The sequence below is a fragment of the Maylandia zebra genome, linkage group LG5 (genome assembly GCF_041146795.1).
Source record: "Maylandia zebra isolate NMK-2024a linkage group LG5, Mzebra_GT3a, whole genome shotgun sequence".
NCBI lineage: Eukaryota > Metazoa > Chordata > Actinopteri > Cichliformes > Cichlidae > Maylandia > Maylandia zebra.
This window is the reverse complement of record NC_135171.1, coordinates 11,931,332-11,958,780: the sequence shown is the minus strand read 5'-3', so window position 1 is coordinate 11,958,780 and position 27,449 is coordinate 11,931,332. Positions and strand designations below refer to the sequence as shown.

Here is a 27,449-nt window from a genome sequence, read left to right as displayed (position 1 = left end):
TTTGCGATAATATCGCGACATGATCAAGTGCAATTTTCTAACCGCAAAGGCTGCGATTATACTCTGGACATGTCCAAATTCATGGGCTGCATCCTCCTGAGGCCGCATTTGTAGACCGATTACGTCACAGCGACGTGCCGAAGGCTGTCCAAATTACTACCATATCCAGTTTCCAGCAATGGCGGCCGCTACTAAGTTTTAAAATTACTCATACTAATCTTTCTGGGTCACAAAATAAACTTTTAACATATTTTCAGGCGAGAAAGTAGTTGTGTAAACATCAAATATCTGCTCGGTTTATCAAGATATCCCATATTTGCAAAAGTGCTTCGACGTTTTCAGAGGCGTCTGCTACCCACCAGCTCGACAGCTAGCCGGGAGCTCGAGGGTTACTGATGCGGCCGAGAACGGCACAACTCCCGGCACATCATTTTCAGATCACCGCGGAGTTTCGCTGCTCGGGTTAAACGTAATATATAAGTCACTTAGACAACCTAAAAATGTTATTGTTGGGCTTTTTTCACTGTTTTGTTTGTTCGTGAGTAAATCGGTTTGGCTGAGATTAAAGTTATTAGATTAGATAAAATAAAACTTTATTAATCCCCCGGGTGGGTTCCTCCTTGGTTTTCACACAGCTGACTAAACGTCAAACAGAAAACTTATTAAACAGAAGTATGAGACAGTCGAGAATTTACACCAGTGTCTGGTTATATTTTAGATAGCAAGAAGCAGACGGCCGAGTTTATTAAACTCCACCGAGACAGCGGTGACGCTAATCAGAACTAGACCGTCCAATTTCACGCCTTTAAACTTTAAAGGCGTGTTTGTGTGTGTGTTTATACAATTGCTATTATGTTTGCACTTTATGTGTAATGTTACTGACTGCAGAGATCAGTAAGATGTGTGTATTTTTTATTTATTAGTTTTATTTATTTAATATTATTTTTTAATTGAATGACTGTCTAGTAGTTCACAGATGTCGAAAAACTGAGTGTGGTAAAGCCACTGATTTTTTTTATGTATATTTCTGCAATCTGCACATTGTACTGACTTTCATTTTAATGTTTACACCAGGGTTCCTTGCCAGCACTTTATGCTCAGATGTTTGTAAGCTAAAAATAAACTATTGTGTATGTTCAAATATACTGTTGTGATTGAAGAAGTTAAATAAAAATGTCAGTCATCAATTCATGCATCACCTCATGTCATCATAACAGAGGTCTGTCTTCCAGGAAAGAACAGTTTAAAATTAATGTAATATAGTATTGGCCATACTATATGATGTATTGCTTGTCTTTGTTTAATAATACAGAAGACAAAGACCTTAAAAAATAATCGCATATCGCATCGCAATCGCAATATTGGGGCAAAAAATCGCAATTAGATTATTTTCCATAATCGTTCAGCCCTAGTAAATATGTTGATACAGTTATCGATGTGAGTTACAAAGACAGGTTGTTAAATGCTGGATTGAATGTCTGTAGACACTGCTTAGGACTGGAAAATGTGCTCTCTGTTTCAGTGCTTTATATTGTTCTACTGTCAGTCAGGAATGAATAGAAGAGCACCATGGTCTTTGTAGTACAGATGCAAATACAACAATTACACAACAGAAGCTACAGAGGTTCTGCGTATTATGTCCCCCATAGTAACCAATCCCATCGCCTGACGCTGACAGTCTGTGTGAATCTCAGTGAAGCTAGGATTTGAAAAGAATCTTGAAATCATTGTTTGAAAGTCGTGAAAACATGAAGGAGTCGATACATTCTTACTGAAACTCAAAGTTAACTGTAGCCAGAGTGTTATTTAGGAGCCCATTAGTTTTCCATTGTTTTGGCACAGCTAAAGTTGAGGGCTTTCAGACCTGACGTGCTGCAATCCAACAGATGTGCTTTCTATTAGCTTTCACTGCAAAAAGAATAGTTTCCTTGCACTGTGTGCGTGCAATAGAACCTTTCTGCTCAGAAGGCTTTATTAAGACTTACACAATTGTCACTGTGCCCATCTGTGCTGCCCTTATTTTCTCTTTTTAGCTGAAAGCAAAGTGCTCTCGCAGTCTTTTGGGCAATCCCAGGAGGAGATCAGTGAGGATGAAAGAAAACGAAGGTCAAGAATGTTTATTTCCAAAAACCTAGAGAGACGCGTCTTTTTAGACTCAGGCTCCAACCAGTCTTTAGGAACACAGAGAATGGAGAGATAATGAGAGACAGAGAAAGAGATGATATTTGATCTTAGCCTTGTCAAAACAGAATTAGTAGTTTGCCCAAAACACTCAAGTAGTGTGCTTGAGGGACTCAGCATGGGTGGTATTTGTGTGAAAGATGAATTTTGACCACTTATTCATATTATCTCCTGGTTATGTTTGCTACCTAAAATCTTCAGAAGAGCATTAATAGTAAATGATCGGACTGTGACTGCAGAGCTTCAGTGAAACATTATAAAGCTACAGTGTGTTTCCTTCAAGGTCTGATATGCCACACTGGCTGCGTTTTGGCTTTTTAAATAATACGCTGGCACACCAGTGTTCAACTATGTCACATTTAACCAGTCAAACGCAGCTAACTGCATGTAACGGTTTATCCTTTGGTTTCCTTCTCACGTTTTGGTGGCTAACTCTGGGTTACCCTCAAAGCGTGCCTGTGATCTCTCAGCTGTAGAAGAAGGCTAAATGGAGAATGGGAACTTTCCTGCTGTTTGAGTGAAACCTCTCTGTTTGTCCAAAGGTATCTTATTAGTATATTAGTCTAATTTTTTGGTCTTAGGTGCGATATAAAAGCTTTTTATACTTCTTGATCCTGAAAAATGTTTTCAAATGAGAAATGTGTGATATTAAAAAGATATGACACGGTTTTCAATCATGTGTTATGCTGTTATTCTTATATAAGATGAGCAGTTATGTGTGTAAAATGTGGTTTGTGCATGACTGTTGCAGTTTAGCACTGCTTGGGTTCGCTTCAGTGAAGTATGTAATGGCCTACAGTCAGCACAAGCGTAATGCATGGGATCTGATCTTTACTGTGCATCCTCATTTAGTAGCTACTGAGGCAGAGGGGGAGTAAGGGTGTGAAAGAACGCCGCGCAGAGAGTCAACAACTAAACATGAAGTGAAACATTTCTTAAAAGCAAGGGGAAAATGGCTCACTTAAGTAAGCTAACTATACCAACTACTTCCCTGTGGAGTAACCCTGCATTATATCCCAGTAGCAGCTAAAATAATCCCCACTTACGTGCTTCAAAAAGCACTTTCAGCACTGCCTTTAGTCTAATCCCTGGCTTTTCCAGGCACTGCAAGAGTTTCATCAAGCACAAAGAACTAAAACGACTCATTTCCTGACGGCCTTGCCTGGCTGAAGGAGGTATTGCACTTGCTTAATAAGCCTCCATCTTTTTTCACTATCCATCTTCTGTCCTGTAAATCCTCACAGCACTAGCAGAAATTCCTTGGTGATATAGTACTGTGTCCCGAGGTGGGCCCACAGCAGAGTCACAGCACACAGTGGCACATAAAGCATTAAGAGCCATTGAGTAGTGCTCCCCAGAGGCAGATAACAGTCAGAACACGGGGCGATAATGCTTGAATGTTGCTGATGCCGGTCGATTGAAATGGATCCATTATGCAGCCTCTGTTATGTGATATAGCAAGCATCCTGCTATTTCTGCTTCAAGTGCTTGACAAGTTCTTCTTCCATTACATTGCTTCATGAGTTCTTTGAAGAATTACATTATCTGGTGTTGAATTTTTTGCGTATGTTCTCCCTTGTGCTTCTTGTGGCTTTGCAGGCTCAAGATAAAGTTTTTCAAAAACCGCAAAGGTTGATTTTCTGGATTACTTCATGCAATTCATTTCTCAAAATTGCGTGCCCACTCTCTTCTTCTCATGTGCATTTTTCCTAGAATGTCACGACTGTGGCTACTTGCTGAACGTAGCCATAATGTATTTTTCGGACATGTTTTGGCCTTTTTCGGTCTGCTAAACCTACTCAGAATGTCCTCCATTTAAACCACCATCCCTGCAGAACTTTCCTTTCATCTTTGCAGCGCAATTTTACTGAGCCACAGCATTGATATACAATGTACTGAGAGTGAGAGAAAGAGAGGGAGCCAAAAAAGGTCAGCTCCTCTCACTGACTGCACAAGTCAGTGTTGTGCTTCAGTTAAGAAAAGGAAGGGAAGTGAGCACAAAGTTTTCTCTTCACAGTTTTCTCAGCTGAGCCTTGTTCATTTAGATTGGATATCAGAAGCTGCAGAAGACAAATTTCCTTCTTACATAGTAAGAAGGTTCTCATTTTCCCTACTACCCTGCGTCACAAAGTGACAATACAAATGGTTGCTTCATGGATAGGAAATATATATTTTATACCGTATGTTCATCTCTAGAAAATGCTGTTCAGGCATTTTCCACTACTGCTTTACATTCCTAGTTTTGCAAAGAGAATATTTATGCGAGTCCAGTCAGCAAGCATGCAGTGTTGTGGTTGCTGGCCCCAAGGTATCTGCACTGGATTAATAAGTAGTATGATTCCTTTTTAAAAACACTAGTAGACACAGAGAGAGTCACTGCTTTCTCTCAGGATTTCTTGAATATATCAAGGGATTTCATCCACATTCTTGCTGATTCCATTTCTTTTGGTTTTTGGAGGGCATTTTTCTTCGCATTGGTTGTTCAAAACACAATAAAATTACATTTCTCAATATGTTAGGATTCTCATACCATAGGCATCCTCATGACTTATGTTGATGCAGAGAGCTATTCTTTAACACAGTTTTTAACCACTGGAGGCAGTGTTGCCAATCAATGAGCATAAGTGTCTCCATTTCTCAGGTATTAAAGGTGCTAAATTAGCGAAACACAACACTACTTATGTTTTCACAAGATTTACTACCATGTGATATAGAGGGTATTACTCAGGCAGATGCGGTCACATAAATCTATAGAGTCTATGGGGAATGAGGAAAATAATGATAAAAGAAGTTTCCATTTGTGGTCCACTTTTTTTTTTGATCCAGGTAGTTTATTAAACTTATTTTTCCAACAGTTAAACACATAAGCATATACCAATAAATGTACAACATTGCTCCCACCTCTCAATAACAGATCTCAAGTGAAAAATAAAATAGTGATATATATACTCAGAGTACACACAAAACTATAGGCATGCAAGACAATGGGCCACTGGGCTATATACATTCAACATAACAGAATCATGATTCCATATCACAGGATGACATTTTGTCAATATAACTAATGACCGGTTGCCAGGAAGGATGAAATTTTCCAGCACACCCTCTGATGGTGAACTTAATCTTCCTTAGATGAACATCACGTCTCTAATCCACAGGCCAAATGTTGGGGGCCGGGGGTCCTTCCACTTGGTGAGAATAAATCTTCTGGCCAGCAGAGAGGTGATAGAGCAAGTTTATTCAGGGATGCTTCAGAGGGAATCACACCAAACATTTAAATCAGAGGGGTTGGCTGGATCGTTTGTCCTGTTATGTTGGAGTTAGTCTGAAAGGTTGAGCTCCATCCATGTAACTTGTGTAAAACATGTAAAACATGTGCAGCAGAGTGGCTGGAGCTGTCTTACCCAGGCCGCATGTGGGGTCCAAATCAGTGGAGATGATGTACAACCTTAAAATGTATAACAGATCGCCTGATGAGTTGGAGATATTCATTGAAACTTGTAGCCAAGTTGTCTCGGGTATTGTTTCTCCTAGTTCCCCTTCCCATCTATGCTTAAGGCCCTCTAAGGTAGTCAGCTTGTGGTCATTAAACACTGTATACATTTTACCAATGATCTTCTTTGAGTCCGTTTTGTTTTTAATTATCAGGTCCAGCAGAGAAGTGGACGGGTGCATAGGGAAACACTCAGAATTAGATGAGACAAAACATCTAATTTGCAAATATCTAAAAGACTTAAATCAACGTAAATTAAAACTTTTTGAGAAAGCTTTTTTCAAAAGAAACAAACCTCTTATCTATATACAAATTGTTGAAAGACCGTATCCCACACTCCAGCCAGCCGTGAAATGCTTCGTCCATAACCGAGGGTGTAAACAGGTGGTTTTTCCTTATTGGAGCACCAAGTCACAACTCAGTAAGATTAAAGGCTTTTCTGAATGAATAACAACACGGTTGTGTGTATATGATGGTTTTTAAGTGGTCCACTTTTTGCCCCAATTCTAGTGTTGAGTCGTTTTGAGCAAGTTCTGGTTGTGTTAAGCATTATGCATGGGGAGCAAATGAGGAAACTAGTCTGATGAAGTCTGGAAACCGTTGGGTTTGTTTGGAATTAATTTAGTTTTGATTTTGCTTTTTTAACCCAAATTCTCTGGCACCCCAAAACTAGTGAATGTGTTCCCAGATTGATAGGAATATTGATAAGCATTTACTGCTGCATAACTTTATTTAAAAAGTACAACAGTTAGAACACTTCTTAGTGTGTTGCCACTGAGCATCATGTATGGCTTTTAGTTTGCTTGAGTTTAGGTCCTTGTGGAATAAATGCTGTTGTTGTCTGGTTATTGATGTCTTTTTGAATGAGTTGGAGTGATAGGAGGGACTAGACTGAGGTTATTCGATGCCTGGCCTTAAATTCTAAAACTCTGAGTCATGTGCTGTTATATTTGTGACGATCCCTAATCTCTTTTTCATTACCAGTTTCATACGACGCAGAGATACATTTCTTGTTAAACTAGTGAATTTATTAATTGTGTGTAACAGCTTTCTCTTTTGTGTTTGATCTGTTTGATTTGTGTCTGATTTGCTATGAAGATTACTGAGAAGAGTTAGAGTTGAGGTTTGAGATAATTAAAGACACGTAAAAAAGCTGATTGAAGTCTGTGAAGTGTTTGAAGATGGATTGGGAATTTTGACTTCAGACACAATTTTGCATTTGGCCATAAACAAAAATACACATGCTAACCGCAGCGAACCATGAAAATTCAGAAACAGCTCGGCTTGTCACGGTCTTGGTCTTGGGTTCGCTGCTCCTGACTTTACTGTGCGGAGAGAAGATTACAAAGAAAAAAATCATTTCTCCTTTGATCTCTACAATAATTATAACACCTCAGCTGCAAATAAAACCTTTAATGTGTAGCAGTGATGTGTAGTGACTTTTGTAATAAAGCAAGCAGAGAGAAATACAAATAAACAAAATAAAATAAAGTCTTCCACTACTTTTTATTAAGAAAATGGACCACATTTAAAAAGTGCATGATTTTATGATGCCTGCCTGGCATCTTTCTGTGTTATATAAAATATTATCACTTCAATAGATATTGTCAAAACATTTATCATTAGCTGACAATGAGTGCTGGAGGATTTTTTAAATCATAGAATCCTTTACTAAAAATAGGAAAACTGTGAAAACTTGCCAACATAGAATTATGTTACACACCCCCCCCCCCCCCCCCCCCCCCAAAAAAAAACAAAACAAAAAACAAAACAAAACAAACAAGTTTGAAATTGAAACTGTTAAAGAGAGTCACAGAAATACTGTAACGCAATTAGATATTAAAGTGCTGATTTAGAGCTTAGAAAATACTTGAATTCCCTCAATTCCCTCTCTGGGTGCTCTGCCGATATTTGCTGGTTCCCTTTCTTGATTGGAAATGCTTCAGTTGTTGTGGGATTCACCTTACTGGGCTCTGTGTTTGAATTAACCGTTAGTCCTGCTGCTCCCTGACCCCTGTGTTTTGTAAGTTTCTGCCCACGGAAAAGTGCTGGTATATTCAGTGCAGACTTTTCAAAATTATGAGCTGTAACATAAAGGTAGGACTGTGTAGCAGTTATGCCTTTATTCTTATTAATGCTGGATCATGAAAGCTCTGTTTAGCAAGTTTAAAACAATCTGTGGCACTCATACTGCCTCTGGTGACTCTTTAGTGCTCACACTTTGGAAATGCTTTCTCAGCATTTCTGGAATAATTATTTTATGGCTGAGGGAGGGATATGTTGCAGCCAAGTCATCGTCCAGTGTAAGATTAAGGATCTGTGTGAGGGAATAAATCAGCAGTAGTTGGAATGACCTGACAAATTGCAATGATTTTAATCTTTATTCTTATTTATTTCGCTCTGTCTTTTTTTATACCACAGGTCAGGAGTGGCCATGCCATTTGGCTGTTTAACAATCGGGGAAAAGAAGGATTACCACAGTCCTTCGGACGTGACAGATAAATATGACCTGGGTCAGATCGTTAAATCGTAAGTATCTCGGAAGGTTTTTGCTTTTGAATTTGAATTATGCTTCCATTATGTTGTTTAAGAAAAACTGAAGTGCTGTGAAAATCTTTTCAGGGAAGAGTTCTGTGAGATATTCAGGGCCAAGGACAGAACTACAATGAAGATGTACACATGTAAAAAATTCCTGAAAAAGGATGGGAGGAAAGTCCGTAAGGCTGCAAAAAACGAGATTGCCATATTGAAGATGTGAGTTTTTCATCTGATTCATCTTGCTGTGTGACTCTTGCTTTATATTTAATTTTACTGAAAATGATTTCACAGAAAACATCTTTTTATGAAGAAGAAGAAACAGCTCAGTGCTCTTTAAGAAAGCAGAAAAGTGAACTTCATTCTGCTGAGTGATCATATGCAGTCACTTTTTAAAGCCTTTATTATCAGAGATTTTCCTTCAGCTTCTCTTTGATGATCTGACTTTCTGGTAAAGCCCACATTAGCATAACCTGAGCCTTATCAAACAATTTGTCGCTGTCAGCAAGCAAAGCAGTAGAGTGAGATTACCATAAAAGTGCTTTTTTTTATAAGGAGCCTTTGAAAACACCGATTATTCCATTCAAAATTAGACTTTAATAACAGGGATGTGCACTGCATCCACATTTCATGTTGTAGTCATCAATGAAGGGGGTTGAGCAGTAAGATGACAGTGTCAAAGCCTGTGAATAATTGCTGGCAAAACATCAAATTACATTTTGAAGAGACAAATGTGGGCTGACATTACAAAAGAAAAGAATGAAAATGGGAAAAAAAGAGATTACTCTTTCAAGTTACCTTCTTCCATTTGTTTTGTTGTTACGCAAGAGAACGTTCAGTTGTATGTTCTGTCAGTTTAGCTTCTTCTTGTTTAGTTTCATGTTTTGGTTCCCCTGTAAATATCCTGGATTTGAGATTTAAATCTCAGTTTAACATGTGATGCAGCCATAGTTTAATACGGGAAAAGTAACAGATCTAGTAGTAGATCTAGTACACGTCTAATTGGGTTGGTATGGAAACATTAAAGAGGTATTAATGATCAAAGAACTGACCTCACAGGCCATTGTTCATTCTGTTGTGCTAGTTTCAGTCATTGTGCAAAGGTACTGTTTATAAGGTTGGGGAAACCTGCAGTCAGCTGAGACTGAAGAAGTCACTTGGACGAGTGGTGAAATGTTTCTCCCACTGAAAAAGCTAAATCCAGTTGAACAGAATTCTCTTTTTCTTTTACTTGGATGATTGAGTTTGCATCAAGACATTGGGTATAGCTACTTAGATTTGCATGATCCAATATCATTTTAAAATAGTATATACTATTCCTTACCAGAAATGCTCAACAGCATACACCTTAGTATCTTCTGGAAATATTTTTGTATCATACTGTAAAACATAAACTGTCACTATGAAGCTGGACATTGTTCATTTGGGGGTGTTTGAGGATTGACTCACTTTTGGAACCAACCTCAGGTAGCCCTTCCAGGAAGTGCAGTTTTTAGGCATCATTGATTATTTTAAAACTAAACTAAATATTCCAGTCCTAAACAACAACAGAAAAAAATAGTGTTTATCTGCTTTAATAAGTTGTTACAGTAGCTAATAGCTGGTCTGTAATATACTGGACTGCATCTACTTTCTGCCATTTATTTCATGGCAGGTTTGAAAAAGAACATTTATATAACACATGATGAGTATGTGCTCTTTAAAAATTCTCCAGTACTTCACAGCTTGTGTCTGGATTCTGATTCAGACATGTAAATTATGGTTACAAAACACACACCTGTGATGCACGATGAAAATCATTCATAAATGTCCCAAATCTCAATTTTCCATTCACAAAATTAACTTTGTGCTTGGAGTGATTGAATAAGGAAGCAATTAAAGACAGAGCTTTTTAGCAGACTTCCACAGTCAGCACTGTGGAAAAATGATCATGAAAATAACCAGTAGGCTCGTGAATGTCCTTCAGAGTTTCTTGCATGTTGCTGTGGTTGTTGAAGGCATAGTCAATGCTCATGATATAAATGTTTGAGATATATGCCCATATGGATACATCAGATTACACAAATCTGCGTATCTATGGGAATTTAAATATGTCTTGCATATTTAAATATGTCTTGTTCCCTCTCTCAGATTTCAGAATGCATGTTGTTTATGTGCATTAAAATGAAAAGGTATTTACATTAGCCTTCTAAAAGAATGAATGACTCAGATCTTATCTGATATTTGACTTGATTCTCTTCTTGTGTCTTTTGACACATCTTTTCAGGGTAAAGCATCCCAATATTCTCCAACTGGTGGATGTCTTTGAGACCAAAAAAGAGTACTTCCTCTTCCTTGAACTGTGAGTTCCGATGTCTGATGAGCCAAGGGAAAACCTTTCTGCTTGTCTTGACCGTAACTTAAACTTGAAATGTATCTGTTTATATTGTTGATACTTGTGGTGAATGAGCCCAAGGTCCTGTAGATACAAGAACAGCTCCAGTCACTTGGTATTCATTGTGAAATTAGCTCTTTCATGATTTTGTAATCGTGTGTACTGTATTCCATGGAATTCCAGAACGTGGGATTCTTTTTTTGTGATTTAAAAAGCTTTTGGTTATACGGAAATCTTTTATGCAATCTTGTTAAATAATAATCAAATTAGGATGTCTTTATTTCAGTTTAAATTACAGATGTATTTTTTTTTCTTTTTTCTAAACTGTTAATAGTAGAGAGCAAAGGAAGAAAAAGAATAGGCCAAGACAGAAAAGTTTTTAGTAAATCTTAAATTTAAACTGTTCGTTAAAGCTTTCACTACTGAAATTAAATTACATTCCTAATTTCCAACAACTTCCACAGTGCAACAGGCAGAGAGGTGTTTGACTGGATCCTGGATCAAGGCTACTATTCAGAGCGGGACACCAGCAATGTGGTACGCCAAGTGTTGGAGGCGGTTGCCTACCTCCACTCACTCCACATTGTTCACAGAAATCTCAAGGTAATATGCTTCAGGATATCAAGTCGCATCATCAGTGTGTGAATGTGTGCGTGAATGGGTGGATGACTGGATATGTAAAGCGTTTTGGGGTCCTTAGGGACTAGTAAAGCGCTATATAAATACAGGCCATTTACCATATCAAATCAGAAGTATTCAAAACAACATGACTGTACTGGAGTTCATTAAAAGAGACAAGAATATACAAAGAATATCATTTTTAAACACATGTCCTCAGTTAATCAGTTAAAAGCTGTTTTCATCACATTGAAATAAAGAGTACGATGTAAAAAGGTTTCCAGCAACTTTCAGTCCAGTTTTACTAAATGGCTAAATGACTTTTCCCTGAAAAACCAAACTGAAAGACATTTCTGCACCGTTATCAGTTTTCTCAACAACAAACCTCAGCTTAGAGAAAAGGTGTGCAATCCAAAACATCTGCTTCTTGGAATTAATTTCCCTTTCTGCCAAGCTACCTGCTACTGTGCATAGTCACAATTGTTCCACCCTCTGACAGCTGCCTCCTGCAGCGGGATGTTGCACACACCACTTTTCTTTCTTAAAAATGACGTATTTAATCTCATTACACTGAAAAATGGCGAGTTTCAGGTTTGTTTTCTTAAGAGAGCATCTCATAGGTTATGTATGTCCTTCACAGCATAGAAAGAAGAGAGCAGGCACAAACATCTAGTATTATTTTTCCCCATGTTTGACTAGTTTTCAAATTCACATAAGCCACCTCCATATGATGCTGGTACAAATGTGTTCATTTGTAGATAACACTAAGGAAACGAGGCTTTCAGGATCAATGACGCCTTTTTATTGACTTGTTTTTCTGTAATGTTGCTTTTTGGTCGTCTTTTATTGTTATTAAAGCTTTTGTTGTCTTTATTCTTTTATTTGAATTTTTTGTTCGTTTGTTTTAATTTCACTTTTAAGCATTACAACTTTTTCTTCTTCATCTTAACTAGTTTAATTGTGTTGTCTTACTTATCATAAATCTCAGACCATATGAGATAATGTTTAGTCCTTGTAGCCTCTTGTTGATAAAGTTAGCATTTTTCTACAAGATAGCATCATTGCACCATGATAGCAAGATAGCAGCACCTTAATTTCTCACCAAATACCTCCAAAAATAATGATTATAGGCTTCATAAAACTAAGACACTACAATATAGTAACCATGCCAAACATTAGAGTGTTATCATTATGAGCAGTGAGAGGGATAGCATTAGCATGTAGCTAAAAACCACTGTCTTGCAACTCATTAGTATGCAAATTTGAGACAATTAGAGAACGGTAGGTGTTGTATGATTTTGGACTTTTAAATGTGTGTCAGTGACAAATGCTGTGAAAACTGTTGAAATCCCACTTCGTAATACATAATTAAACATTTACATCGTTTAAGTCTTCTCTTTATTTTTGTTTTGAAACCACTGGAAATTTAAACTCGCTTTTTTTAATGCCTTAAATATGAATATTACATCAGCTAAAAAACGTCACTTTTCACAGTTGGAGAACCTGGTTTACTACAACCGCCTGAAGAACTCAAAAATAGTCATCAGTGACTTCCATCTTGCCAAGCTGGAGAACGGACTAATCAAAGAGCCCTGTGGGACGCCAGAGTATCTGGGTGAGAATATTAAATTTCACAACATGCAAATGAGGCAGTGCTTGTTCTGGTTTACAGATGTGTAGAAATTTAGTGAATGTCTTTTTTTCTGGTGCAGCTCCAGAGGTAGTTGGCAGACAGCGATATGGCAGACCTGTGGACTGCTGGGCAACAGGCGTCATCACGTATATTTTGTAAGTTATGTTTATGAGACTTAAAGGCTTATTCTCAGTCACATGTGGAAATTTGATTGATCTGTAATGCTCTGTTACAGCATAAGCTTGTTTAAATATGGGATGAAGGCTTTTTTTGGACTCCACATATTCACTCTTTTTTCACTCTATCCTACATCAGGCTGTCAGGCAACCCACCTTTCTACGATGAAACTGATGATGATGATTATGAAAACCATGACAAGAACTTGTTCAGAAAGATCCTAGCAGGAGATTATGAGTTTGACTCTCCGTACTGGGATGAAATCTCTGATTCAGGTACTTTTAGGATAAAGATAACATTGTGAAGCAACACACTGACAGCTTGCTCGGTAAACATTTCAGATTTGGAGAGTTTTCTCCTCTTCTTTCCGCTAGAGTGTTCAAACATATGTCATATTTATGTTCTCGTCTGTCGGGGGAATATACCTGTTCTTTGTTGAGTTTCTTCTGTACGATATTTTTCTTTGACAGCTAAGAGTTTGGTTGCTCGTTTGATGGAGGTGGATCAAGACCAGAGACTGACAGCCCAGGAGGCTATAAACCATGAATGGTAGGCAACGGAGCTTTGATAAATTGTGCATTTAAATGAAAGGACTCTGATCCGACCATATTAATTTGACCTGAAAGACTTCTCAAAAGTTCATTTTGTTTTTTGGTAGAATCATGCAAAGAAACAGTGGTTAGCATTTCCAGGATTGTTACTGTCCTGAGCATTATTTGCACTTTCTCAGTGCACTCTCTGACAGTCAAATTCTGCACAGGTGACAGCGACACATCAAGCAAAAATATTTATTATAAATGTTTTTTTTAAGCATATAGATGTTCACTATAGGTGCAACAATATTTGTGCAACGTTTGATTCAGATTAGCCCACCCATTAGGGAGCAGATAGGGTACAGACAGATATATATACATATACTACGATCATTATAGTAGGATTATTAGCAGTTAGCCAATTATTATTGGCTGCGTCTGAGACAAAGATCAGGCACAAACAGTCTTAAAACTTGGTTCCCTGAAAATATATTGATTAACATTCTTCTGAATCCCATTTGCATGTCTAAATGTGCTTTAATTGGAGTTACCTGTTACATTTCTCTATAAATATAATCTCATGTTATCAAGTTGACTTTATTACCTGTATACAGCATTTTTTTAGCTTCCCAGTTACCACTGCTTATTTATATTTCACAAGTCTAACCTATGAACACAAATAGACTGTCAATGCCAAATCCCTGAAGAAAAATAGCCAAGATAAAAATGATCCTTAAAGGTTATTTTGTCCTTAGAAAAGTTTGCCAATCGATAAAACAAACAGCAAATTGAGTTATACTGTGTGTAGCAGCCCGTGGCACATGAAGGTAAGGATAATGTGAATCTCTGTTGTGAAGTTGTATTTCTCCTGTTTTGTGCAACAGGATCTCTGGTGGTGCAGCCTCAGATAAGAACATCAAGGAAAACGTGTGCGCACAAATAGAAAAGAACTTTGCCAGAGCTAAATGGAAGGTGAGCCCTTTTGTTCTCTCTTTCCGGAAGCTTTTTTTCTTTTTCAAAAAGTTCGACAATAGTTCTACTGTCTTTGAACAAGGATATACAGCAGCACGGTACAGTGTTGTGTAACTGTTAGTTGCATTTTTTGGGGGGGGTTATAGCATCAATTTGAGTTCAGTTTGCTCTTAATTCTCCCACAGAAAGCTGTTCGGGTCACCACCATCATGAAGAGACTGAGAGCACCTGAGCACAGTGACGCAAAGGCGGCAAACCCTGCAGCCGGGGCCCCAGCAGACTCCACAGCTCCCCAGGCTGCTGCCGACCCTCCTGCTCCTTCATCTGCCACAGCACCTGAGGGTTTAACCGCTCCGGTCACAGAGCTCCCCGCCGGAGCGGAGAAAAGTCAACCGGCACCAGAGGCCTCGGCCGGGGTGGCACCCTCAGCCGAAGACCATCAGCAGCCCAGCCCGGCTCCACATGGGGACGAGCCCGCATCGCGTTGCAACGGTGAAGCTTCAGCTGCCCTTCACACACCTGCTGAAGCTGGTGATGAGCAGGGTTAAAAACCAACCTCCCACCCCCGCGCCCTGTTTGACTTCTGCAGTCCCCACCTACTCCTGCACACTGTACATTAGCTGCTAGCATGGTGACACTGACTCTGCTTCTCTTTCACTTGCAGCATTAGTATCATCTCATGGAAGCTGTGTGCTACCTTTCCTGAGCCTGACTGCTACGTTGCCTTGGCTTTTTCTGTTTGTTTTTTTTTACCCATGTACGGTGCTTTTTTTCCCCTGACCTCCCCCAGTGTGCGTCAGATTATATAAACACTAACTTCAAAATCTTTAGTTTTAGGGCTAAAACGATTTGCTGTCAAGCTGTGGCTTGCAGCTAACATTTTCTTTCCATTTCTTCTCATAGTGATAAGAGAATAATGGAAGACATAATTGTGCTGAAAACAGCTTTGATTCCTCTTTAATGAGCCGACTTGGGAAACTTCTCCCTGCAGTTATCCTCGCAATTCCAGTATTTGTTTGTAGAATCGGTAGAAAAGTTTTGCTTCTTAACATTCGCACCTGAAGAAGATCACGAGCACTTCTCTCACTTGACACATATGGCTATCTTTACCGTCTGTTGTATTCTCCACTTACCAGTTAATGGGCTTTTAATCAGCGACTGGGAGTTTTTAAGCCAGTGTTGTTTAGAACGAGGCAGCTGCACACATAAGCACACACAGACACTATGTTTCTTTGCTAAGTTCCTGCTCAGGAAAGAACCTCATAGCTGTAAGTGTAAAGATTCTGTACATAGAGACCTTTGTAGAAGTAGCCAAAACAGCATGCTTTCTCACTTTTGCTGTTCATTTTACACCCACTTGGTGGATAAAGATGTGCTACAGCCAGCTTTGTCTTATCACAGGCCACAGCATTGTCGTCTCTTGCCACAAGCCATGTGAAGGCTAATGTTCTTTTCAAAAGCATACTGTACATTACGCTATCAACTGCTGCTGTTCCTTTGGCGCCCCCGCTGTTAATGTGAAACAACCCCACCACTCTTTTCCTCCCATTTTTACATAGCAGTTCTATGCATCCAAATTTTTTTGTAGCTTTTCTTTTTTAGACGCCCTCGTGACATCCCGCCATCTTTGACTTGTTCAAAACATTTGCGTTCAGATACCGACTCAAAATACTTCATGCACTGTGGTGACTTTGCTGTAATTAGGGCACCATCACTTACTCTTTGTTGACCTGTATTGTACTGAGATGTGCAACCACATATTTACACTGTGTTTTTTTTTACTATTTCTATTATGTATTTATTTAAAACTTTATGTACATGATCATTTTGCTTTTTTCTGTTTCTTTTTATTTATTTGGCTCTTACTCTCTCTTTTTATTTCATAGATTTTTCAGCTTATACTTGATAAACAGTAATAACAATCTCATCTTTTCTTATCACTGATCCCCTTGAGTTTTAATAATGAGCTACAGAAGGAAACCTCTGTAATCACTCTAGTGGAGTTAGAGCAATATTTGACTGGCTGCAGAAACTGTGATTCCTGGTGTCCTTTCGATACAGTCCACATACCTGTAAGTAGAAGTCTGTAGTCCTTTCTCAGCTGTCAGGCCCATGAGGGCCACTGACCTACATAGACACTGACATATGGCTGCTGTCAAATTCATATGTGTCTCTCAATGGGTGGACTGTAAGTTCCCATGAGCCCGAAACACGGGCCACATGAAGACAGTAGCCACTCTGCCAGTGCTATGACTTAATTCAAGTGTAGTATGTCATGGCTTATGCACAGCCAGCTTGTCTGATTTCCCCACTCTGTTGTCAAGAATATTTACTGTGCACACCTGTCAAATTATATAATAAAAAGATATATTTCTCCATTTGAAACTAAATGGGAAGAAAAAAGAAAAGGTTTACAATAGAATCTCAAGTTTGACCTTTTTTTTTGTTACAGTCGTTTACTCATAAAAGTATCTCTTTGAATGTGTTTAAAGTAGATTAGTCGAAGCATCGTTCAGATTGCATCACCATCTTTCTTACATTGTTTAGGATGAATATTTCATCTTTAAAAAGATGCTTAGTCAGAAAGATATCAGATCTTTTTAATGTGAATAGATTATTTCATGTAGTGTGTTCTCTTTGTTTAGATGGCAAATAAATACTGTTCATATACTGTTGCACAGTTTGAAGCAATGCTTTTTCCCAATACATACTCATAAACCCTGTATTTAATAACCCATGTCTGTTCATTTTGCCGAGCACTTCCAGGTGTATTCGTAGATGTGATGTTGCCAGGACCAGTGATCATCTGTAGGTCCTGTCCTGCATTTGTGAGCTCTGTACTGTACTCTTTGACTGAGTTGATGACTTTGATGGTAATAAAATTGGATTCATCTGTTTATCCATGTGCGATCAGCTCTTATTTCTCGTCCAAGCGCAAAGATTGTGTACAGCATCTTTCAAACCAGTGAAGATTATTTTGAGAAAATGTGGGAAAGAGCCTGCGTCATTACACTCTGCTTTCCCCTTAACCCGGAGGAGAGCATCTGTGTTACACGCGCTCAATTAGCACCAGCTTAGCACCCATCCTCGTGGGGTGTGAACTCGTGTTTCGAAAAATCCCAGCAGTGCCATTTGGTGACACTTTCCAAGACACTTGAATTGCATCACACTGGAATAATAATGCAGAGAGCTCACTCTCCAGGCCCTCCGGGGTTTAAATAGGCTTCCTCTAGTGAGACTTTCTCTTTTTAATGCCCATTCTGCAATAGTATGCAGCCATTGATAGAGCCATCAGGGCTCAAGGGGATCCTAACTCTGTCTTTTTGTCATTGGATGACTTCATTAAAAATGGTAGGATGAGAGAAGCGTCTTTTTCCTCACTCTCTCAAGCAGTTGCGTGGAGATGAAATGCCAGTGATCAGAGTCCGTCCTTGCTGAGAGGAGAAGAGAAATTCATATGGAATACAAAAAATGTTCTTCCTCTGGGCAAAGCTTACATATAAGCTAAAAGCTAAGACAATAACTGCACATTGGGAACTAAATTTTGTGCAATAATGTGCAATTACAGCAACAAGCAAGAATGAATCTCTTCTTTTTATCGATGGTCTTTTTGGTCTTTTTGTCGATGTTACTACCTCTTCCTCAATCTGGTAGTGATTAACAGATGTGCTGTAGACTCAGTTATTGGCATGCAGGTTAAAAAGAAAATCAAACAAATCATTCCCATATGAACTTGCTTACCTCCCTCTCACTCTAAAATCCTACAGAATACACGTATATGTTTCAGTTGTTATTATCTGTAAACAGTCTATAATAGTATAACTTTGACAATGAATAATGTTAATTTAAAAAAAATGCATCTAAATTAATGCCAAGAAATATTTTAGTAATATGTTTTTACAGTCTATATATGATATTTCTAGGGCAATAAGGACACTGAGCATAATCTGTGGTATTTTTCCAAGATGAATCAAATATATACTGAAAAAAATTGTCAAATGGCAATATATAATAATTGATACATACATGTTTAAATATTGTCAAAAATAGACACTTTCACTTAAGTGCTATACTTCTTATAGACATGGTTTTACAAATTAGGTCCATAACTTATTAAACAAAGACCTATTTGTTTTAGTTTTGTCTCTGTACACCACCACAGTGGACTGTAAATCAGTACATGTGTGACTGAAGTACAGGCTTGAATTTTGAATTGTACAAAAAGTTTGCACTGATAGTTTTGGCATTACAGCCGTTTTTACACATAGTCCACCATTTTCAGAGGCTCTCTATTAAATTTTGTTTCATTTTAAATACAAAGATTGCTTTTAATACTTTGATGAAAATTGTTTGCAGTAAGTGATTGTCTGACATCTGGAATCCATAGACGTCACCAAATGCTTTGCTTCCTTCATCGAGATGCTTTTCCAGAATTTTACTGCTACTTTATTTGCTCCAATCACTTTTAAACTGTGATGTGCTGTCTGCTCAGTTTTGCAAAATGTGGTTGAATCTGTGCAGAGAGCACAGCTCTCTACACTTCACAGTTCATCCTGCTGCTCACACGAGCAGTCACATGATCAGTAAACATCAGTTCCAGTGGCAGCTACACATGCTCATGACATAACATCTTTTTTTTGTTTGTTTTCTGTTGTTTTTAAGTTTTCTGGGAAAGCCTGATCTCATTCTTCTTTTTCTAGAGTGTAACCAGTCCTCTGCATTTCCATTCATGAAGGTATCTCTGGACTGCAGATCTTGACAATGACTGGCTTATCTCAGTGTTCTTGACTTTGCTAGATGATGCAAGATTGTTTTTCTGAACCAACAAAATTCTTCTGCCACCATGAACTTTGCCTTGTGTGATCTTTCAAACATTTCGGTGTTGCTGAGCTGTCCAGTTTACTGTTTCATATCTATGGTTCTATTGTTTCACAGTGCTTGATTGATCTACATGAAGCACAAGATCTGAGTTACTGACTTAAAAATATATGGATTTTCAGGTATGTTCAACAATGGTCTAATCACAGAAAGATGATGTTGGATGTCGAAAGAAAGAAAGCACGAACAGTGTAATCATTTACAAATGCAAATATAACTGGAGTGGCAAAACAGTCTCCACACTTCACTCCAAATACTTCAGTCATGCTGTAGAGAGCTGGTATGGTATATGAGAGAAAAGCTGACACTGCCCTCTGGTGACCAGGTTTGTTTCAGTCAGCAGTCACGTCAGTGGAAGGAACAGCAAAATGCCTGCAATGCAAACATTAAATACATATGCTCACATTAAAATACCGGCAGTATAGAAGTTTCTTACCTGAACATACAAACATGCATGTGTGAGCTAAACAGTGATAAGCACGCAACATAAAGTTCAATTAAGTTAATTTTGAAATACTGATATTTCTCAATAGACAAACTCATAGATAAACTGACTGAACCTATTTAGTGTAACTGGAGCTGTGAATCACTCTGTGTACTCTTATTTATCTTATTTAACTATTAGTATTTCATGAAAAAGCCTTTTAAACAGAGAATAAAGCTAAATGTAAACAACACGTTCCTTTTATGTTTCCCACTCATTTTTATTTATATGTGAATAAGTGAATGAGGCTAATAGGTTAAAACTATCCAGTTTCCTTCCTTAAATACAGACTATTATATACACAAATATACACTTAATTATTTTGTGCTTCTGAATTTTTGGGAAGACTACTCCAAAGAGCTCCAAGAATAAACTAAGGTGCCTAACAGTAGCTCAGCTTGACCACTCCAACATCCTTAACAGTTTATCATTATGTTAGTAGCGTTGATACGTTTTTATTGAATAGATTTAGCCAATAATACCTTATTTAATTATAGGGTTTAGGAATCCAGCACTTCAAGTAGCACTGGGGGATTTGGTGCGAGTACCTCTACCACAGTCAGTAAATGTTGCAGGCAACATAAAATCATAGAATAAGTTAAAGTGTTATAGGTGTCATGTGTTTTTACTTATTTTCTAAGAAGTTGAACCCCATGAACAGTACTGATGACAACATGCCACCTGCTGGCTGATAGCATGAAATGCATGTGTGAGCAGGACCCCTGTTATGATTGCATAGATGCAGCAGAGAGCAGTGGTGCTCCCTCCCATTCCTCTGCTTTACTTTGACAGGTGCTGTTTGTCTGCAGCGGTTGTTTCGCACTTTCCCCTGAGCCTCCTCTGTTTGTGTTTAGCGTATACGAAGGTCTGACAAAACGACGGCTGACAGTTTACAAAGGCCAGAATACTGTGTAAAATAAAACTGCCAGATACTTTTAGAGGTGAATTCTTTAACACGTTTATGACAAGTCCCAGAAAAAGACTTTAAATTGCTGTCAGTTCATCATCTCTCCAACAGACTGGCCTTAGTTTTTAATACTGCTCCGTTGATCCTCAGGAGGATGCTTGTGAACAAGAACACAGTTTCGTGCCAGACTTCTGCCTCTCAGACTTCTGGGTTTTTCCTTCCTGACAATGCAGGCACTGTCCGACAGCTCTCACTGTGGGAGCTATCCAGAGAATGACTCTCCTGCCTCTGAGCTGCAGAGTACCAGATGAGACTCGCTGATAAGACAGAGCCGAATTCCACATCTGAAAAGTCCACTGAATGATGCCATAGCTTGGCACTATGTCATGTGATTTGACTCTTTGGAGATAATTCCCTACAGTAACACATCCCTATTGTGTTGTAAAGAATGGAGCACAGAAATGTCCAATCAGATTGTAATAGGTCATCCTTTTGTTGTCAGTGGTGCTGAATTCCCAACATGTAGATCTGCTTCTTGGTTTTAACTGGTTTATGATTCAGAGGCAGAGGTGGCTGAATCAGAAGTGATCTGCGTGTTGATGACATACATAATTTTGACAGCCATAGCACAGGAAGCTGACCTCAGTTACTGGTGTCATCTATTCAGCACCGTGGGACTCCCAACCTAACACCCCGTACATCCTCCGCTGTACGCTGGTAGGAATCAGATAAGCAGTTGGAACAGAGCCCTGTCTATAAGGAGAAAAAGAGACGTCAGAAGTCTCTAGAGCCCAGACGCCATCTGATGCTCTCTGAATGCACTGTGATGGTTTTTCAAACAATCTGATATGTTGTTCCTTGTATCCTGAAACAAATCCACCCTGTTCTAAAAAAAAAGGAGCAGGCATGTTGTCATTGTCACTTATTCAGATGTGTCATTTAGTCTAAACTGAGCAATGAAAGTTCTTTTTGTAGAACGGTCTCAACCACCTTTGTGACAGGCACTAACAGTCAAACGTTTTAGAGCGCCCCAATTTTTCTAGTTATTTATTGCAGTTCAATTCGTACAAGTCCAGTGAATAGTTTGAAATGGTACAAAGGTAAGTGGAGAACTGCCAGCAGCTCTCCAGCAATGAAGGTTGATCAAGCCTTAAAAGCTGGTGTTCCAACTTTTCTGGAGTGCTTACGATCCCCTCTGTCTGCATAAAAGCAGTGGTGGAACACACTGTAGTACCATAGCCTCGTGAGCATCCGTTGAACATTATTTTACTGCAGAAAGTGTTGCTACAAAAATGGCGAGAAAAAGGCAATTAACAATGGAAGAGAGACTGACCATCATAACACTTAAATGTAGGTCTTTCATACAGAGAAATTGCAAAGAAAGTCAAGGTGTACAGTTCCCTTCACCATCAAAGGCACTCAGAAACTGGGGCAAACTCTAACAGGAAGAGGTCTGGCAGATTCAAAGCCACAACTGAATCAGAGAACAAGTTTCTGAGAGTTAGCAGCTTGCGTAATAGGCGGCTCACTTGCCAACAGCTTCAAACACAGCTCAATAGTGGTCAGAGTAAGCAAGCCTCAGTTTCAACTGTGAAGAGAAGACTTTGAGCTGCAGGTTTGACAGGACGAGTTGCAGCAAGAAAGCCATTGTTAAGATGTCAGAATAAGACAAAGAGGCTTTCCCGGGCCATTAAACACTGCCATTGGACTACTGAAGACTGGAAGAAGGTGTTATGGACCAGTGAATCAAAATTTGAAAACTTTGGTTCATCACGCAGGATTTGTACGCCATCGAGTAGGTGAAAGGATGGCTCCACAGTGTGTGGCACCAACTGTCAGACAATGGAGGAGGAAGTGTGATGGTCTGGGGCTGTTTTCCTGGATCCAGGGTCAGTGAGAGGCAAGATAATGACCCAAAACACAAGTCCAAGCTATGGCAGAACTACCTCAGGAAAAAAAGAACACGATGGTCTCCAGACTTAAATCACATCAAACCGGTTTGCAATGAACTGGACAGAAGAGTGAAAGCAAAGCAACCTACAAGTGCCACATTTATGGGAACTTCTGCAGCAGATATGGGAAGAACTTTCTGAAGAATATTTGATTTCTATTGTGGAAAGAACATGGGTGTGTTCAGCTGCTATATCTGCTAAAGGCAGTTACTTTGATGAGTCAAAAGTTTAGAATACATTTTGGTCTATAAATTCATTCCATGATTTATTTTTTTTAATTCCAGTTGCTTGGTTGTTTGCTTTCATTTCAGAGAGCAACAAGACATTAAACTGCAAAATTTGTATTTAAAAATTTGAAAAAAATTGCGTGTTTTAAAACATTTTACCTGTAGTGTACATGTGTGCACTTATGTATGAACATCTAGTAAGTAAGTAAGTAAGTAAAATTTATTTATATAGCACATTTCACAGATAAAAATCACAAAGTGCTTTACAGTAAGATCAGACATACAAGTTAAAATTAATTAAATTAGTTAAAAGCCCGTTTGTATAAAAATGTCTTCAGCTGCTTTTTAAAGGAGTCAGTAGAGTCTAGACAGCGTAAAGACAACGGCAGAGAGTTCCACAGCCTAGGTGCCAGTGCCTGAAAAGCCCGATCCCCACGTGTTTTAAATCTAGTACGTGGGACCACCAGTAGCCTCTGACCTGAAGACCTAAGTGCTCGGGATGAAGCATGAGGTTTCAACAGGTCAGAGATATACTGGGGAGCTTCACCATGCAGAGCTCTAAAAGTTACAACTAAAATTTTAAAATGAACCCTAAAATTTACAGGCAACCAATGAAGAGAAGCCAAAACTGGAGTAATGTGTGACCTCTTGTTTGTACCAGTTAAAAGTCTTGCCTCTGCATTCTGTACAGACTGAAGGCGATCCAGAGCTGATTTGTTAAGACACGTAAAAAGACCGTTACAATAATCCAAACGAGAAGAGATAAAAGCATGAATAATCATCTCAAGTTCTGCCTTTGACACCAGTAGCCTGAGTTTAGAAATGTTTCTTAGATGATAAAAACAGTTCCGGACAAGTTGTTTAGAGTGTTTCTCAAGAGACATTGAACTGTCAAATATAACACCTAAGTTTCTGAGACTCGACTGAAATGAAGGGTCTAAAAAACTGATATGCTGCCTAATTTCTGAGAGCATGTGATCAGGTGCAATAATCAAAGTTTCTGTTTTATCTGCATTTAACTGAAGGAAATTGTCATTTAACCATTGTTTGATTTGTGACAGACAATTATTTAAACAAGACAATTTATACAACTCAGAAGCTTTGAAAGAACAGTATAACTGAATGTCATCAGCATAGAGATGATAAGAAATATTATTGTAACGTCTGATAATGTGGCCTAGAGGGAGGATATACAGCAAAAAGAGAATAGGACCTAAAACAGATCCTTGAGGTACCCCAGAAGACAGAACTGATGTTTCCGACAGCACATGATTTATACAGACAGTAAAGGATCTCTCAGATAGATATGACATAAACCATTTTAAAACAACGCCAGTAATCCCAAACAAGTCCTTCAGCCTATTTATCATGATGCTGTGATCAACAGTATCAAAAGCAGAGCTGAGATCCAACATAACCAGAACAGTGTACTCTCCAGAGTCTGCTGCCATCAGAATGTCACTAGACACTTTAAGCAAAGCGGTTTCAGTGGAGTGCAATTTGCGGAAACCAGACTGGAAAATGTCCAGAACATTGTTCTTTTCCAAAAAGTTGTTAAGTTGTTCTGCAACTGTTTTTTCCAAAATCTTTGACACCAATGGAAGTTTTGATATTGGCCTGTAACTGCTTGGAAGAGATGGGTCCAAATTTGGTTTCTTTAATATTGGTTCAACAATAGCTTGTTTAAAATAGCTGGGAACTGAGCCAGTATAAAGAGAAGTATTAATTATTTCCAGAATACAGGGGCCAATAGAATCAAACACACTAATGAAAAATGATGGAGGAAGTACATCAAGGTGGCTTGAAGTCAGTTTCATTCGACCAAGCAGAGCACTGATGTCCTGTAAGGTAACAGGAGTAAAAGAGGACCAGGTATCAGAGGTAAGCAACGTGTCAATGTGATACTGAGAGGATGATGGAGAAATATTAGACCTGACAGCAGCGACCTTATTAACAAAATAGTTTAAAAAGTCATTACAGTCAGATTTAGTATAGACTGGTACATGAGGAATATCAGGAGAGACAATGTTTTTAATTGTATCAAACAATACTCTGGGATTTTTCTTTTTTGAAGCTATTAAATTAGCAAAATATTCCGTTCTGGCATTTTTTATCATGTTGTTAAGTGAGAAAATTGATTCCTTGAGATGTACCCTATGGACCTCAAGCTTGGAAGCCTTCCATAAACGTTCTAATTTGCGACAATATCTCCTAAAATTTCGAATACTTTCATTTATCCAAGGACAGAAATTTGAAGAATGGACAACATTTAGTTTCAGAGGTGCCACCGTATCTAAAATAGATTTACATTGATTGTTAAAAGACAAAATAAGTGAATCCATATCATTTTGAGCCATGCGAGGGACAAACATGGCAGAAAACCTTCTAGCAGCATCCTGGTTTATAATCCGCCTTTGGATCATCAATTTAGGAGGTGAAGGATCCACGTAAAATGACAAATTAAAGAATATACAACTATGGTCACTCACATGGACATCTTCCACACATACATCATATATATTTAAACCCAGGGAGAAAACAAGATCAAGAGTGTGGCCCTTCGTATGTGTGGGGCCAGAAACATGCTGCTTAAAGTTAAAAGACTCAGTGATAGTGATGAGCTCAGCAGCAGTGTTACAGGAAGTGTCATCAATATGAAGGTTTAACAAATTTCCCACGTGTGGGACTAATAAAGGTTATCTTATCTTATCTTAAGTCTCCCAATATTACAATCTGAGAGCAAGTGTTCTCTGCATTCTGATCTTTTCTTTTTTTTTAAGTCAAAGCAAAATCTTCCACATCACTGACTTTGCTTGTTTGCTCATTATGATTTAGCTCCCATCAATTATGAACCCTTTGAGTTTGTCTGAGCATCAAAGGGACATGAAGCCTTCTTTATTTATTTACATCCTTGCTTGTCTTAGTATTGATGGGGAAAACGTTCCTACTTAAAGGTGTGCTTGTACTGTATAACACTGGCTGCCAGAGAACAACCGCAAACATCAACCAGGCTTTTAATTAGTTAAACCTCACTATGACCCTCTTGGATATTCTTTTCCCTTCAGAACAGCTTTAATTCCTCATGTCAGAGATTTAACAAGGTGCTGGGAACATCCCTCAGAGATTCTGGTCACATATTAGCATGATAGCATCACATAGCTACTGGAGATTTGTCATCAGTTTGAGGTTATCTGAGCTTTGTGACATGGCCCGCTATCTTTCTGGAAGAAACCATTAGCAGATGATTACACTGCGGTCATGAAGGATGGACATGGTCAACAGCAATACTGAGGTTGGCTATTGCATTTAAATGATGCTCAGTTGGTACTAAAGGGCTCAGAGTGTGCCAAAACACATGCCCCACAACATTATAATACCAGCACCAGCCCGAACTGTTGATACAAGACAGAATGGATCCATGTGGTCATGTTGTTTAAACTAAATTCTGACTCTATTCTGTGACAGCAGTGACTCATGAGACCAACATTTTACTAATCTTCTGGTCTCCAGTTATAGCCTCAGATTCTTGATCTTTGCTGGTGCCCAGTGTTATCTTCTGTGGCAGGAGCCCATCTGCTTCAAGGTTTGATGTATTATGCTTTAAGAGATGCTCTCATGCATACCTTGGGTGCACTGAGTCTTTATTTGAATTACTGCTGCTTTCTATCACCCCAAAGTCTGGCCATCATCCTCTGGTTTCTGTTATTACCAAAGGTTTTCACCTAGAAAACTGTTGATCAGACCATTCTCTGTAAACCCTAGAGATGGTTGTGTTCGAAAACTGTACTTCAGCAGTTTGTCCTCAACATGTCTACATACTTTAATGCATTGAGCTTCTGCCATGTGGCTGTCTGATTAGATATTTGCATTAGTAACCAGTTGAATAAATGCACCTAAGGGTGTCCTAGGTGTCTAATGCATGTATATCTAAAGCCCAGTATGTTTGTTCTTCTTAACCACAGAGGTCCACTGTTACTCAGAATAAATCCCAATGCTAACCCTGACCCACCCAAGTGACAGTTTCTCAGTACATCACAGTAAATGACTTAACTTCACAAACCAAGTATATGACACAATTCCTTAAGTGTGTGATGTTGGAAATCATTTTCTGTCCTTTACAAAATAAAATGTTGTTTCATGCACTTTCCATGTTTTATATATTTAGCATCAAAAAGCAGGGAAGCTGAAAAGAGGATGGATGGATGCAAATCCTGTGAGGATGTATGTGAGAGGTTTTCATCATCCAGTTATTGTATTACTTGCTTTTAATTGTCTTGTGTTTGTTTGTATAGACAGTCATTTTCTGTCTTGGGTTTATTTTCTTGTCTTCTTCTATTATATCTACTTCCAGCTACCTGCCAGCTCCTCCAGTGGCTTTTAGTCTTTGTCCTCTTTTACCTATCTCTGTTTCTTCCACTGCCACTTTATTCTGACCTAGATTGTTGAGAGAAAAAGCGAGTCACTGTTGGGCTGATCGGAGGTCAG

The 27,449-nt window shown here is 38.6% G+C and overlaps 1 protein-coding gene across 1 annotated transcript in view; it reads left to right on the top strand.

Annotated features, from left to right (window-relative positions):
- Positions 1–17,413, top strand: part of camkvb (CaM kinase-like vesicle-associated b) — a 47,685-nt gene extending 30,272 nt beyond the window's left edge. The window contains exons 2-11 of the mRNA XM_004571932.5: positions 8,096–8,203; positions 8,297–8,428; positions 10,476–10,550; positions 11,048–11,186; positions 12,696–12,816; positions 12,914–12,989; positions 13,150–13,286; positions 13,482–13,560; positions 14,429–14,516; positions 14,702–17,413. Of these exons, the coding sequence (XP_004571989.3) occupies positions 8,109–8,203; positions 8,297–8,428; positions 10,476–10,550; positions 11,048–11,186; positions 12,696–12,816; positions 12,914–12,989; positions 13,150–13,286; positions 13,482–13,560; positions 14,429–14,516; positions 14,702–15,064 (1,305 nt within the window). The 5' untranslated portion in view covers positions 8,096–8,108 and the 3' untranslated portion in view covers positions 15,065–17,413. The remainder of the gene's footprint in view (positions 1–8,095; positions 8,204–8,296; positions 8,429–10,475; positions 10,551–11,047; positions 11,187–12,695; positions 12,817–12,913; positions 12,990–13,149; positions 13,287–13,481; positions 13,561–14,428; positions 14,517–14,701) is intronic.
- Positions 17,414–27,449: the final 10,036 nt, after the last annotated feature.